Source organism: Strix aluco, chromosome 3 (assembly GCF_031877795.1).
Source record: "Strix aluco isolate bStrAlu1 chromosome 3, bStrAlu1.hap1, whole genome shotgun sequence".
Taxonomy (NCBI): Eukaryota; Metazoa; Chordata; class Aves; order Strigiformes; family Strigidae; genus Strix; species Strix aluco.
This window is the reverse complement of record NC_133933.1, coordinates 115364848-115381124: the sequence shown is the minus strand read 5'-3', so window position 1 is coordinate 115381124 and position 16277 is coordinate 115364848. Positions and strand designations below refer to the sequence as shown.

At 35.8% G+C, this 16277-nt stretch overlaps 1 protein-coding gene across 6 annotated transcripts in view; it reads left to right on the top strand.

The window, feature by feature from the left end:
- The window catches only part of KIDINS220 (kinase D interacting substrate 220), an 85257-nt gene that overhangs the window by 53021 nt on the left and 15959 nt on the right, over positions 1–16277 (top strand). For 4 of the 6 annotated variants that reach the window (XM_074820016.1, XM_074820012.1, XM_074820013.1 and 1 more), the window contains 4 exons: positions 7592–7770; positions 9122–9348; positions 13908–14018; positions 14896–14952. In XM_074820016.1, the coding sequence (XP_074676117.1) occupies positions 7592–7770; positions 9122–9348; positions 13908–14018; positions 14896–14952 (574 nt within the window). The remainder of the gene's footprint in view (positions 1–7591; positions 7771–9121; positions 9349–13907; positions 14019–14895; positions 14953–16277) is intronic. The other 2 variants (XM_074820017.1, XM_074820018.1) reach the window with 2 other exon arrangements.

The following is a 16277-nucleotide window of genomic DNA, read 5'->3' as shown; positions in this document are numbered from 1 at the left end:
ATTATGTGTTGAGCTAAAAGCTTTTGTCTAAATCATTTGAGGGTTTTTTGTTAATATACATAAGTAAGAAGAAAAGAAGTAAAATAAAAACTGAAGATAAGCATTATCTGTCTACTTTTTCATTACAGTGCTTTAGACAAGTATCTATTAAATTATTCTTTTTTAAAAGTGCGTTGCATGTTTTCAGCAAATCTCTAGCAATGTTAAAATTGAGCAAGAACATTTGAAATGTAACTTTTCTGGAAGGTTATTATGTTAATTCCAGTTTTGACACTGTTTGAATACTTTTTAATAGAAAGGGTAAAATTAACTTTTAAGGGATTTGCGAGTTTTATAAAATCTATTGATGTATTAATTTAAGAAGTGTAGCTTTTTAGTGATTATAGAAATTAAAAATGAAAAAGCTATGGAAGGTGCCACATTCATCACTCTGGTTATAATGTTCTCTGGAATCATCTTTTGCCCAGGCCAGGTTTAAATAAATCACTTCCTTTAAGCAGACAATTTAATATTCTCGTAGACCTCACAGTGAGGCATTACTTCTAAACATTTAACCCGCTTTTGGTTTTTCAGTTTCCTTTTATTGCCTCCTACTTAAAACGCAGGACACAAGGTTACTATGTTTCTTACTGTGCTAATAATGTGATCTCAAAGTTAAAAGGCAACATTCCGGTTGAGTAGTAGGTGGTTATTGCCCAAACTGTCTACTAAATAGACCTACATGAGGCAAGACATAAAAGAGAAGTAAAGAGAGTACCAGAGGACATGACAAGTAAGAATCAAGTTCAGATGAAAAGGTAACAGGGAGAGAAAAAGGATTGGAGCAAAAGCTGATCAAAACAAGAGAGAGGAGTCTTTTTAGCTTATTTTAGTTACCTTTATAATATAGAGTAGTAAGTCATATTTCTAAAATACTTTCTAGATAATTTTAAAATGCTTACAGTATAGTTAATGTGCATTAATGACATCTCTCAAAAATGCTCCTGAGCATATTTCAGATCCCTCCAAGCACCGATTGATACTAGTTTAGGGTAGAACACAGAAAGAAGCCTTAGTTTTAGCAACACTATAAACAATTTCAGGAAAGAAAACTTTTATTTTCAGCCTGTGTAAGTCAATTCATGACACTTCTGTACTTTGTGGGGAATTAATAAAATTGGAGATGATGGCTTTTTGTGTCTGCTGAATGTTTTTGTCAAAAATAGAATACTTATTCAAAACCTGAGAACCTGGGAAAACGTTGTGAGGTAGATGGTAAGCTGGAAATGCATCTCTTGGCTATATACTGCTAGTGGCCCATGTCCTGGCTCTTACCCCACAATAAATGTGATGTAATCTGTCTCTCAGGAAAAAGCAGGAGATAAAATACTTCATATTCAGAAAAGACTTGTGTCTCATATTGCTGTAAAAGCCTACTACTGAGCAGTAGCATGGAATATCAAATTCTTTGAAAGCTGATGCTCCAGTATTCCTTGCAACAGATTGCTCATATGCCCATACAATAAATTTGCCTCATTAGATCAACTCTTTTATAAGAAGCTTCTTCAAAAGGGCAAGATAAGGAACAGATCAGGTAATCCGAATGTTGTATAAAGGAACTAGTATGTCTTTGGGCCTGGTTGACTTGAATTTTGGTTATTAACCTATTAATGTAGTATAGCAATTGCAGTTTTGCCTTCTGTTTCTGGGTAGCATTTGCAACAGACGGATTAAGTCTTTGACTTACTCTGAGAAGTGGAACTCATGCTTCTGAGAGTGAAATGTTTGCCATGGACTTTTGGAGTAGGAGTGTCCTTTTGCCTGGTCCTGTGTGCCATAACATAGCCTCAGTAAAGAATCTTGTGCTGGAGACTAGGGTGAACCATGGTCGTTTCTAATGTTAGAGGACCTGCAAATACTTGCTGAATTTCTGAGGTCCCACAGGTGGAGGTATTGGATGAAAGAATCCCTGCGTAAAACCATAAAGTAGCTTTGTAACTGAAATTCAATAATCAAAATACCAAAACCAGATTAATACAGTATTCTTGTATTTCATGTGTGTGAGTGATCTTGTTGGACTTGTCAGTTAGTAAGACATAATTACTTTTTTGTTTACAGAGTAGCTTTGAGCAGTCTTAGGTTCTTCTGCGCTACTCTGTTCTGCTGCTTTTCCATCTGTGTAATAAATATATTGATTTTTTTAAAATTCCTTTGCCATCTCTAATTCAAATAGTACTGCAAAGCTGTGGATGAATCCAGGCATTTGTAACTGTATTAACTCTTTTTTTTAAAGAATGCTGGTCTAGGGTGTATTCTGGAAAGTTGTATTAAAATTAGACCTATTGAATATGGCTCAGTGACAGTGCATGATACTGGGTGTGGGAGATTAGCTTACTAAAATATCAATCTTAAGGATCAAAATAGTTTTTCTTTCTGAAATGATCAAAGGCAGCAACACTCAGAAGAGGTGCTTTATCTACTGTTACTTGAATTGGATAGTTAGAATCAGTTTTGCAAAGCAAGCTTTCCTGAATACCTACGGTAATAGGAGCTTTTAAATAGCTATTGCATCTGTTCAGTGAAGTCTCTGTACTGCTTAATATGCACTAAGGGGTTTATAATTTTTGTCTAGATAGATATATCAAACTATAGCTTTCTTTTTTTTGGTCTTTATTAAGATAAAACATTGATTCCTTTATATTTTAGTATTGAGTGTGTGATGACTTTTTATCTCTGCCTTTATACAAGGCAGAGTATGTGTATGTGAGCAAATGCTGGTTTTCAATGTTCAAATAACCTGTTGCAAATTTCAGTTTGAAACAATATTTGCAGCACTATTCTTGAGATGTTGATGGTACTGCAAATTATCTGGAGCATTTTGCATGAGAGTTTTTAATCCAGAAAAAATGCACCCTTAGGCATAAAGATACATTGTCACTATACTGACCACACATGCGAAGAATAGGTTAAATAACTTCAGAGCAAAGCATTATATTATTAGTATTAGATTATTAGGGATTAGTGATCAGATGTCTAATCAGCAGACTGTTAAGCATCAGAATTTCATATTGCATTCCAAAGTGGCCCCGATTTTCTAGTTTTCTATTTATCAGTATCAAACATTTAGAAAAAAGTATTTGTGTCTCTTTTAATGAGAAGTTTTTTCATTGTTTTAAGCAACACTTGCTGCTTAAACTGTATCGAAAGGAAAATTCAAAAGGCATGTGAAAGATAAAACATGACATGCCTTCATGCTCGTGACTTCTGTTGCTCTATTTATTATTTAATAACAATTAATTAGGTCTGTTGCTTTTTATGGAGTGCAAAAGTTAAATGAGTCTTGTCCACGTAGTTACTTGCTTCTGTAAAACACGAGGGAAAAAAAACTAGGTGTGCAAAGAGTTACTTGTAGAACTTCTTTGTTTTCACCTTCAGGGAGAGAGGTTTGGAAAGAGCAGGGGAAAATGGCCCTTCTGGGTATGAGAGCTTGCAGAGGAGTCAACTTTCCACCCGTCCAGCAGCAGCAGGGCAGGCTGCTCCATGAGAGAGGGCAAGCTGGGAGCTGGGGAGAACAGCAAGACAGACAGGGTGTTGTCCTCATGCGCAAGGAGTGCAGTACCACAGTAGCCAAACAGAAGATCAGAGCAGGTTCAGTGACAGTAACCAGGGACAGCAAACAGCCCAGTGGTCTGTAGCCACAAGGCACATTTTAGGTCAAGCCAGGAAGTCAAGTCAGTGAGTCAAGGTCATGACCAGTAAGGGATATAGATGCAGCTCAGGCAAGGACCAAGGGGAAAGGCCCGAGTTCTTGAATCAAGTAAGAGACACCTCTAATGAGGCTTCTTGCAGCTCTTATCACAGCAGTCCGATCCCAGATTACTCAGGTGCACTGCGTCAGAGCTGGCCTTGAGCACAGGCAGCGAAACCCCTGGCTGGAGACTGGAGAAGGAGGTGATAGAGCCTGTTGGCATACTCCAGGACCTGATGTAACCAACCAAACGGGGAATGGGGGCACAGCACAGCCTTCAGTGTGGATGAAGGTAGTTGATGCTGCTGCCATTTTACTACCACCTGGTTGGGTGATGAAGGATCACATCCTGTGGTGGTGACCATCTCCTGCAGTAGGTGGTGAATAGATGGGCTGTGTCATGTATAGCCCAACAGCCTGGCATCTAAGCTGTGCTGGCTACATTCAGTGCTGGACCCACTGTTGGACCATGGTGGTTGTTTTCCAAGTCAGTCGTGGAAGTGCAAGGTGAACGTAAACTAGGAAAAAATTTGGAGCAAATTCAGTCTCTTGAATGGAAGATAAAATGACGTACCTATGTGTACTTGTAGTAAATTATTTTTATTTGACAAAAAATCCAAAAATAATCCATCATTGTTGGAATATAACCTAATCCACACTGAAAGCAGTTTTTAATTTTAGCTGTGCATGGAAAGAACACGTGCAGAATAGTGGAATGAATTTTTAAGGTTGTCTTCTGTCAATGTAATGTTCTGTTTTGGGTTCATTCCTTTTAAATTCAAGTAGTTTCTTGTGGAAACAGACACTCTATAACTGACAGTTTTTGATGTTTTTGATTTAAAGAATAATTCTTCTGCCTCAGGAAAATCTACCCCCAAAAGGAGAATAGGGTGTTCACAGTGCTTTATTTTTAGATCTGTGTGCTTGTGTTTTAGAAAAGTAACTCCTAAAGTGCTTTACATGCTAACCTTTTTTTTTTTTTTATCTGAGAAGTACAGGCACATGCGATTTTTGTGGCTCTTTGCCAAAAGATTATCATTTACATAAATATTTCTTTCAGAGGCGTAGTTTAAGACATTGAGCTCAGGAGGTTAGAATAGAGACTTCAATCTGCACACCAGCAGTGGGCTATTGGCTTCTGAACAGTAGCTTTGTTCATCGTATTCAGAACACTGTTCACATTCAGACTTAAGTAGAGCTGGCATTAAAATTCAGCTAATTTCTTTCATGTGATTCATCAGCTGTGTGTTTTATTTAAATCTATGTCACATTCTCTTTTGGCTTTTTATTTTGTAGATTTAAGTGTTGAAGTAGGCCACTCTTTAACTCTTCAGTCCCTGACTTAAAAAGTGACTTAATTTTCATTTTGCCAGTGTTGAACTCTTGTCTAGAATACTACAGTAAATATATATATAAAACTGTGCATTAGTGGTTTGGGTTTTTTTACATTTCTGATGTTTGAATAAAAACATATACATTTACAGTCAATTTAGTCATAGTTTTATATAAGGCAAAATAGAAGAACCTAAGGTAGTAGCTAAATATTAACGTAAAATACTTCTCAGATTCTGTTGGGTATACAAGTTATACTTTGATACTGCTGATGTTAATTTCTTTTTTTTTCTTTGACCCATTGACTCGTTGAGGTGAGGGACCACTTTTAGCTCCTATTAGATTTCTTTAAACACTGTTGGAGAACCAATCCATTCTTTGAAACTGTAAGCTACTCTGGGTGTGAAGTTCGTCTTCTTACAGAAGCACCACCTTTTATTCTCTTAAGGCTGGAGCCTGTGAAGCCTTACATACATTGAACTTCCCTAAGTGGATAATCCCACTGCCGTCTGGATGACTGCTCATAATGATTTACAAGATCAGAACCTTTGTGACAATAAGCTACACTTGCTTTTATGCTTTATATTTGTTACATTTTCCTATGCTGTAGAAGTAACAGCCCACTGTGAATAAAGTTATTTGTAGATACTGCTTATGACAGCATGGTGTGGCAGTATCCTCCATCTGTTAGGTACATGGTCCATTCAGATGTTTTCTGGTAAAATTTATAGGAATTTGTTAATTCTACTTTTAGTATAGGGCAAGAATGTCCTAAAAGATGAGATTGAAAGATTAACACATGGTTAATATACGTTTTTGATGTCAGTTGCACTTCAGGTATCTAGCATTGATCCTTGATTCTTTTATTTATCTTAACGTTGAATGCTAAATATTCTGCATAAATCTGCCACTAATGTCTCTGGAATAATCCCATGGTACATAAAACTCTACTTTTTATGAAGAATCTAAAAATAAAGATAAAAGATCATTGCTTTGAAAAAGCTAACATTGTGAAATAAGGTAAGATCATTCAGCTAATGATAGATTTAGTTTATTCATTGTATTAAAAATACAATTCAATTACAAACAGATTTTTTTTGAAGTATTCTTTTCATAGACACGAGTGTGTATTTATTTAATGTAAGAGATTCTTGGTTGCGCTTTGATAGATTACTGAGTGTACATGAGGGCTCCTTCCTCCCTTTCCACCCATGCATCGGTGCACTCCTTTCCCCGATGACAGTACTGGCAGTTGCTTTAGCTGCTTTAATTGTCCAGTAATCAGAGGAGACTCTTATGCTTTCTTTGTGCTATGCTAAGTTTTTCTTTTTAGCAAGTTACAGAAGCTTATAGAGCAGTCAACATGTCTATGCTCAGTCATCCCTTTTCATGGAACTGCGATCCTAATTGCCTTTGGGAAAAGCCATTAACTAGTGAGGTGCATCATTCATTTTATATTTACATAAAGATTTTTATTTTCATATGCATTTTTTTCCATAACTTTTTTATATTTTTTACTTTAAATACAGGATGGTAACTTCACTTGTATCCATACAGAGTGCTGTCACAGTCACTTTACAGTCATTACTATAACCATATCAACCATTCTCAGTGCATTCTTTCACTGTTTCCATTTTTATTTTACTGGGTGTGAGAAACATTTTTTAATTTTAGTAATCTTTAATTTAGATTATACTTTCTCATTTGGTATCAAATGAGGTATCAGTCATGATACTATGAGATGAGATGTCAAATAAGATAGGTCCATCTGATGCATCATGTCAGCCTCCATCACTTGCTTGCATTTGGTAGGAGCTTTTCATAAACTTCCGCAAGGCTACAATTTAATCCTTCTCCTTGTTCCTTCCTAAAATTGTCCTTTATACTAGTGCTTACAAAAAAACCCCACTGTTGCTTGACAATAGTCACAATGCATCAACAGTCCCTTACACTGATCATGTCTCATTGTTTTGTTGTTCACGTCTGTTTGTGGCTTCTTGTCTTGGAAGGTGAATTACTTGAAAGCAGGCAGTTGTTCTTCCACTTTTTACCATGAAGTCATGTACAGTTGGGTTTTGATCAATGTCTAAAATGCCCCAGTGTTCCTGTAACAAGAAATGTTCATTTAAAAATGAGTTTTTTAACCATGGAATTTCTGATTGGGCTATCATAATTTCAGTGGATGTTTGAGGTTAAAGTTGTCAAATGTTAACTTCCCCTTACTTTGGTTTTGATGTTACTGATCTGTAAATTCCTGATCTGATTTTAGTCTTCTGTATGGCTTCTTTGAGATTGCTCTGAAGTGTACAACTAGATGAGGTTACTTAACAGTTTCAGATTTTTTGCGTATTAGAAAATGTTAACTTGTTCTTTCTGCAGACAGTGCAGCTCTTATGGGCTCTCTTCATTTTCTGGAGAACAGGGAGGATCGATGCAAGTGTACTAGTATTTCTTCCTAGAATATCACTATGCAAGTGTAAGTCATACTGTAATAAACATGGTTTATGATTTATCTAATTATTCCTCCCACAGAATTTCAAAGAATATTCCTACAACTAAAGATGTTGAACCTCTGCTTGAAATTGATGGAGACATACGGAACTTTGAAGTATTTTTATCTTCGCGAACCCCTGTTCTTGTTGCACGTGATGTAAGAACCTTTTTGCCATGTACAGTAAACTTAGATCCCAAGCTACGAGAAATCATTGCAGGTGAGTATACTTTCAAATAAATGGAAAATGACCATTGTATTCTTTCTTTTCATTTTAGGTGGAGCCACTTTGCATGTTATGCAGAATTGTGATTTGTTCATCAAATCAGACCTTTGGATTGTCTGATTTGACTTCAGTTTATCTTAGTAGCTTTGCTGTAAAGGCCAGATCATACTAGACTGTGGCTTTTCTTTTGGAGGGGAGGAGTGCACTGGTCTTGATCTGAAGACTGCTTTAGCGAATGGAGGAAACCAATACACGCAATGATATTTTAGTAGTAGAGATGCAAGTTGAATTCTAGTTCTTTGTTAACGATTTTGAATAGCATCAGTAAGATCCTGTAGAACTGAAGTCAGTGAAACAAAGTGGAATGTCTGCATTTGATGTACACCCCACTAGATACCTGTGCGGTTGGTATCAGTGAATTACTTTTTAGCCTGCTATAGTATGATATTTGAAATCATCCTAGGGCAAGTGTTGTTTATTGTGCAGTGGGTGTTAGGCAGTTATCTTGCTTTTAGTCTCAAAAACCGCAGTTAGGTTCAGGTATGTTCTGTTCTGCAAAAACACTCTGCTCAGCATTATGTGTTCTGATTGCTCGCTGTTGCTGTGGATTGTTGTGACACATGGTATGGCACTTCTTGTCCAGTCTCAGAGTTTGCTGTTGGCTCTGGAGTAAGGCTAAGGCATCCTAACATTTCCATCTGATAAGAGATGCTAAAGCTTTGAAAAAAGCAGAACTTTAAAATAGCATCCTTATGAGTCTTTGGTATGACAGTTGGTATTCTAGGTGGGAACTGAATTCAGGTATTAATAGTTCTTCTTGCCTGTCTTTTCTGTTGTGATGCTTTTCTTCAGTCCTCAGCTGGAATCCTTTTCATTCTTACTTTTTTCCAACTTCCTTCTCTGCACTGGATAGCTGCAGTAAGATGGCCTAACTTTTTTCACAAGCTCTGTCTCATTAATCTCTTCAGAAACAGTACAGGTCTATCACATCAGACATACTTACCATCAGAGACATACTTGGTGTGATGTATTCCTGCATTTCATCCCATTTGGGAATTGTTGGGATTTGTAACTTGGTTCTCTCTGAGAGAATGTTTAGAGGCATTTAATATGCTACATAAATTTATGCAAGAAGTTGTACTAACTCTCCTAAAGACTCCTGTGTATAGGTGATCCTCAAAAGAAATCAACTGAATGCAGCTGAAAGTGACATTTGATGTTCTACTTGATGAGTTCTGATTGGAGAACATAATACACCAAAATATACTATAATGAATTGTCAAATCAAAACTTTTTCAAATATTTCAAGCAACATCTCATTCTTTCTTACCTTTTTATTTTTCAGACGTTCGTGCTGCAAGAGATCAAATGAATATTGGAGGTCTTCCTTATCCCACGTTGCCTTTACATGAGGCACCTGCTAGAGGAACGTCTCTCTTCAGTCAGCCTTCATCAGCTTGCTCTTCTACAACCTCTTTCAATGGACCTTTCAATAGTGGAGTTTTATCACCGCAGCCTCATAGCAGTTACTATAGTGGTATGACAGGACCTCAGCATCCATTTTACAATCGGGTAAATAATCGAGAACCAATTAACATTCTTCTGATTTAATCTGGCAATATTGCAGATGTCATCTATGAAATACGAAAAAACAAGTTTTATTTAGCAATGGAGAGAAGTCCAAAAGTTGGTAGATTTCACAATAATGTTCAGTCACTGTAGTCTGGGGGAGAAATGTGGTAAATTACATCAAAAAAATGAATTACACAAGGGGAAAAAAGGTCAAATAATTTTGAGACACTGCTCGATTGTAGGATATTGCAGGGATTTTTTTTATTTTTGTGGGGTAAACTGTGCTCAGTCGTTCATATACTTGATCACAGACATTGGAAGGGATCCCAGCTTTTTCTTGGTGACTTTGGTTAAAACATACAGAAACTCAAGTGGGGAGCTACATCACAAGAATATATGTCTGTCTTCCCTTTTGTCTCTTGTAGAAGTTATTCTGGGATCTTTTCCCTGAACTGGTGTTGCACTGTTTTAAAGGAATTAACATAAATTGCATAAAACATACATTTTTTTGAGCTATTTGTGGGCCTCAGAAAACAAAGTCCTGGGTATGGCTCACTTGAAAATTGAATGAAATACTATAGTTGGATCAAGTCTAAACTTTCTGGTTTTGTGGGATGTATTCAGTATTCCTAAACTTCATTTTTTACCTTTTTTTTTTTTTCTTCTCTGCAGTACTATCTTGTATAAAAAAGTAGAAAGCTGGTAGAAGTCATAGCTTACTTCTGTATACCGGAAGTGGCTTCAACTTTAAGTAGATTTTGTCCATAGGTTAATGTTTAAGCTAATACGCTGGAAAAAAAATTGAGTTATTCCTAAGTCAGTGTTTGCTAACCAAGGCAGAAAAGGGTACATGTAGCACAGAACTTTTAAAGTTATCTGTTCTAAAATTATTCTTATATATCCTCAATACTGTGACAATATACTGTTTTCTTGAAAATAACTTAAAATGACATATACTTTGAAGTAGTCCAACACTGATAAACACTTGTCACATGAATCTTTGTGCTGACACCAGCTCAGCTTTGTTAAAGGAGGTGTTTAATTGGAAACCCTGTTTTTGTGTCTGTGTTACTGTACATGACAAGGTTTAAAGTATGGGGTGATATACAGTTGAAACTTGTATGGCTTTTTGTCTCTAATACGCATTACAAAAGCAATTATTGGTGAACCATAAGCTGTTCTTACAATCAGTTTATTTGTTCATTTGTATTAAGTGCATACACAGACTTACAGGCATGCTTACTTTTTTGCCTGGTGAAGACTTCTCTTTGGAATTTTATACTGCCCTTCTAAGGTATAATTGGTTTTAGTGTTTCACACTTTCAAATATTGACAAAACGCTACATTCATTCCTTTGGAGTCATCAAGGTGCTGTCATGAACACCACATACTGAGATAAGTGATGAGAACCTTATAATAGTAGAACATTTAGACTGAAAGGCTGTTTCCTTCAGCATTTTCAATCATGTTTCACTACTTAGATTCTTGTAAGAATGGTGTTTAAAAAAAGAACAGCAACTGAAGAATAGGCTTTCCCCAGTAGAAGTTTCTGAGAGTATGACACAACACAGTGGATTCAAACGCTTCTGTGGAAACACGTGAATTTCACGCAAAAATGTCCTGAGTCCTGGGGATAGATGCCTTATTCTGACCAATAAATAGTTCCTGTCCTGTTGTCTTTAAGCATTCATTTGTGCTTAAGAAAAAAGCCTCTTTGAGCTATTGGGTAAAAAACTCTTATCTGTTTATTTTTAGGAGGTACAATTTTTTTTATTATCTATGTTTCTGCTTTGTTCTTTACATCCTCCTGTGTTATGGACCTTGAACTTCCAGTGACATAATCTATTCATTTTAGATTTAAAACCCCGTTATCCCTCTGTATAGCTGCAAAAGAAAGATTATAGTCCCATTTAGCAGCTCTGCAACTTGGTGCTTTGGCTTTCACTATAGGACTGTGCTGGACGTGTACATTTTACCACTGTCTAATGGCCTGGCTACAAGTTGGATTCAAGATCAGCTTCTCAAAATCGCTGCTATCATGGATCATTGTGGAGATCATGTTTCTCATGGGGAAGGTTAGAGCAGTAGGCAAGTCTAATTAGGATTTCCTGGGTGGGAACTAGAAATTAGGGTATGTGAAGGCTTTTTTTGCAAAAAAGGAACAAATTCTTTGATATCTTTGAAAAATAGTGAACACCACACACTTTATATCTGGAGGCTTGGAGAGCAGTTCTATACTTGTTTATGCCCAACATGTATTTATATTGATCTCATGTTTTCACAATATCTGTATTACATACTTCAAATGAAGATTGAGTCTGTAGCATTCAAGCCTATAATCGAGAATTAATCCCACAGTTGGGAAGCAGTGGAGTAACTGAAGTGGGCTCAAGGCGTAATGAGGAATTATGAAAGATTTGTGGGATAAATGCCTTATTGGACAAATTTTTTTCATTGCTTTGTAGTTTGATGACTCGCAACCAACAAAGAGGTGCTCGCTATGTGTTTCAGAGGATAGTCTTTGTGGTGAGAGGTAGACACTTGAATGCGGTATGATCATTAAACATTCCGTGCTTGGGGGTTTTCCACATGGTTTAAGCTGTTAGTGGAAAACTGAGGCATCTAGTTATTCTAGAAATATCATGAACTTTTTTTGAAGAGAGTTTAATTTTCAGAAAATACCGTAGAATATGTGTTTTATGACAGTGTGAAATAATTTAAAATCAGTGAATTTTCTGAATCATCCTATACTAACTGATAAATGTAAGGCAAAGGCTAGGTATTGGTTGTCCTACCTATTTAAAACAAAGCAAACCAAACTTCCCCATTTAGACTAATGGTTACAAAGCATATCCTGTAACTTCATACGTTGGAAGAGCATATGAAATTTTTATGGTGTGTGAAAGAGTGCACAGAGGCTACCTCTAGCAGCTAGGAATGTGGAACCACTTGTATTTTCCACAAATGACTCAAAGTTGTAGCATATGTCATCTAAGTAATTGATGTACACAGGAATTAAACTTGAATTTCTCAGTTCATTTACAGCTGCTTCTGAATGCAGAGGATTTTTAGTCCTATTGACAAATCCAAAGTGCAGTATTTCAACAAATTGTGCTCCTCCCTCATAGATTGGCCCTTGAGTCATAAATTATTTACTCTCTGCTGAATTTGGTGCAGTAGACTAATCAGAATCTTGTCATGTGCAGAAACACAAACCAAATAATATGTTCTGTTTTGTTAAATAGCTGGATAATACAATTTTGAAAATGCTACGTATAGAAACATCAGAAATCTGTAATACAGCCATTGTTTGGAGATTAGTAGTTTTGTTTTTTTAAGAACTGGTTAATGAGTTGAAAGCAATGAGCACCATAATTCTGCTTTTCCTGAAGTCTGAAGACTATTGCTTTCCAATACATTGCCTTAAAAGATAATTGATAAGGAAGTGAAAATCTTTGCTTCAAAACCCAACTCAAATTCACAGATAGGTCAGAGTAAAACTTCACAACGTTGGAAAAGCAGTTTGTACTTCTTAAGTGCATTACCACTTGTAAGATTCATGACTCTCAAATGCATGCTCATGCGCACACACACATACACGTTTTGTTGCGTGTCAGTGGGTAGCGTGAATTTTAGGGAATGTGTTTATACATTTTATTCTAGCACTTGAAAGATTGGAGCATGTGCAGTCATCTGTTCAAATAGAAGTGTATTTGTGATTTTGAGATCTCTGTATCTTCTAGAAGTGACTTTATTAAAAGCCTGAGTTCTCATTTGGACCCTTTACACTGATGTGCTGATAAGAATTTTGGAAACTTGAATAGTGTTTGTTGAAATTTGTTAGTAAAAAGGGATAAAAATGAACCTGGTTATAAAAATCGTGATTAGAGTTAACTTATATTTGTGGAAAAAATGTATTTCTGTTTTTAAAAATGTTTTTGATGTTTGTCTTATAATGATTAATGTCCTTTAAAATGGTATTTGTATTGAACAACATGCATTACCATATTTCCAGCAAAACAAAGCTGAAATACTGTCTGCTATAAAAATCTACTTAAAGATTTATAAAATCTAGTATTTGTGGAAGCCTTCAGATGGGTTACCACAAATATGGGAAGTTCTAGTGATGCTATTTTTTTTTGTACGATTGTCTTGGGTATTATGAATTATATGTTTTACTGAGCATCTGATTTTGAGTTTAGCAGGCCAGAGAGAGTGAAATTATCAGAATTACCCTTTTGCCATATTCAAAACAGATGTTAGAGTGTAGCTACCAAAACCACTCTAACTCTGTTCCTCCAGAAAACCATACCAGAGCATCCATTGGCTCTGAGGAGACTAGAAGGGGGTCAGTTGCTGAGGTATTTTGAAGAACTCCAGAGCTTTTGATTGAATTCTGTTCAATGCAAAAAGTAAAGCAAGCTATTAGTAATTGCTATTTTCACTTTATTAAACTCAACTAAAGGATGTGTTTTGTTGAAATAATTTTTATTTTCTTATTACATTTTGATTTGTGTAATTGTTTGTCCCTTTTTTGTTACATTTTTTTTTTCCCATAGCCATTCTTTGCCCCATATCTTTACATGCCAAGGTATTACCCTGGCAGTTCTCATCTCATCTCACGTCCACCACTAAAAACGAGTTTGTCCAGAGATCAGAACAATGGCCTAGTAAGTATTTTGAAGGATAATTCAAATACTAACCTTGACAATATAGTAATGAAAATGAAGGTTATTAATGATGATTCACTATTAGACAAGTACAAGCTCTATATTATAAATATTATAAGCAATGGTGTTATTAACATGTAATGTAAAATGTATTTTGTTTTACCTTTAGAAATTCCTTATAGAGGAAAACCAATTCTAACATTCAAGTATCAAGATTAGAGGAGTATGACCTTTAATACTGGCAGGAAAATATTTTAATGAAAATGCCAACTGTACTGTAATCAAGAAATTGATATAGTGTAATACTGTAAGAAAAAGACTGTTACTTGTAAATTTATGTTCAATTTTTTTTAATAATACAAATTCTGTGACATAAGTGGAGAAGATAGAATGACATCCTTTAATGTTGTAAAGAATACTAGAAATTGGAAGGCCAAAGTAACAAGTTAAAAGGAATGTTTTAAATATTTAAGTAAAACAAAATACATTTTAAATATGCATCAGTTATAGCTTGGTTTTGCAAGTACATATAATTCAACTTTATTTACCCATTGAAAAGGAAAAATGAGCAGAGTTTTCAAGCTTCCTATAGAATAATAAAACTCCTGTTTAACAGTATTTACTGACAGATGGCTGTTCAAATGGAATTAAGAACTAAGGAAAGCTAAAAAAGTAAAAGCCTCACTTGTCAATCGCTTTAATTCTAGGTTATTGATACAATGAGCAAAGCTATTAAAAGGTGGTAAAATCTTTACTCCCTTAATGTTTCTGTTGAATTATGTATTATTACGAGATCATTCTCATTCACTGTTTACTTCATATTTTTTGTTGAGCCCTTGATTGTTTTACCCAAACCATAATATTTTGTTGTTGTTAGGATGTTATCAAGGAGGATGCTGATGAGGGGCTTCCTTCACCCACAGACCCCTCAATGGTAAATGAGTAGTCATGTGGTGTGGAAATTTTAGCATCTTTTTGCTTTTTCAGCAGTAATGAGTCTGCATTAATCATAACTGCAGTTCACTAACACTGCATCAGTGGCTTTGGTGGGCAAATAGAGTAGTTGAAAACTAATGTAGTTCGTGAATGAATTTAAGAGCTAATATTTCACTTATGGATTATATTTTTCCTCGTAGCTTTCCCTTACCTTTCTCAGTAGGTGTGGTGAGTTTTCAGTAAAGAGAGTGTTGTGGTAGCTAAACAGAGTGAAGAATGACAGCTGGTCATTCAGTGCTTAGATTTTAGGATGAAGTAACTGTGTGTTTTCTGCTTTAGTCAACTCTCTCATCTGATCCCTACTTCTTAGTTGGTGACATAAAGCTATTGCAGTTAATACAGTATAAAGCAACTTTTGATATAAATTAAGAAAAAAAAATGCTAGTCATAAGCTTATTCTTGAGTCAGAACCCTAACATCTGCCTTTGTCCTGACTTGTTTTTGTTTTATCCTGAATATTCACACAAAGATGTAATGTAGTCTTTATGGGTGTCTGTTTTAACTCTGATTTTGGGAATCTGTGGAAAATCATAATTTATTACCAAAACAGAGAGGTCAATATGGTTGTCATCATTCTCTTAATACTTGCTGCTGATAGCTGTTGGCAACAGTTATAGTTTGATCTGAGTTATTTTTTCTTCTAGTAAATAATTACAAAAATGTCTTTCCATTGTTGGGCAATGAAAAAAAAAAAACCAAAAAAAACCAAAAAAACCCACACAAATCCCAGAACTGTATTTAACTGTACATAACCTTCACTGAGCACCCGTGTATAGGTGATACAATGGAAAATGTACCCTAAAGTTCTTTCTCCCAAGTCATTGGCTACCTTGTGTGAAGGGATGACTTTGAATTAAGTTTCTCTTGTAGTGTATTTTTGGAGATGCTGATGCCTTCCCTGTGTTTGATTCCCTATCTCAGTATTCCGTTTTCTTCCCAGTCCTTGCAGCTTGTCAGTGCAAGGAGAAAAAGTAAGGGCTTTTGAGAAAGTAGTAGAGTGATGACTGAAGTACATGTGTATCTGAGTGTGAGAAGGGCCACAGGCCTGGAAAAGTGGGATTTAGTCTCAGGACGAAGTAGTGAATGAGCTCCAGCAGCAGACCTGGACCTTGGTTGCTCTTTTGCTTACTGCTCTGAGTGTGTATCTTAAGCACACGTGGGCTGCAGTTTCAAACAGCAATTTAAAAGACATGGAAGTTATATAGTCTTGGGTATAGGTAAGAAGATACAGGAGCTAGAACATTAAAAAGGAACTTTATTTGA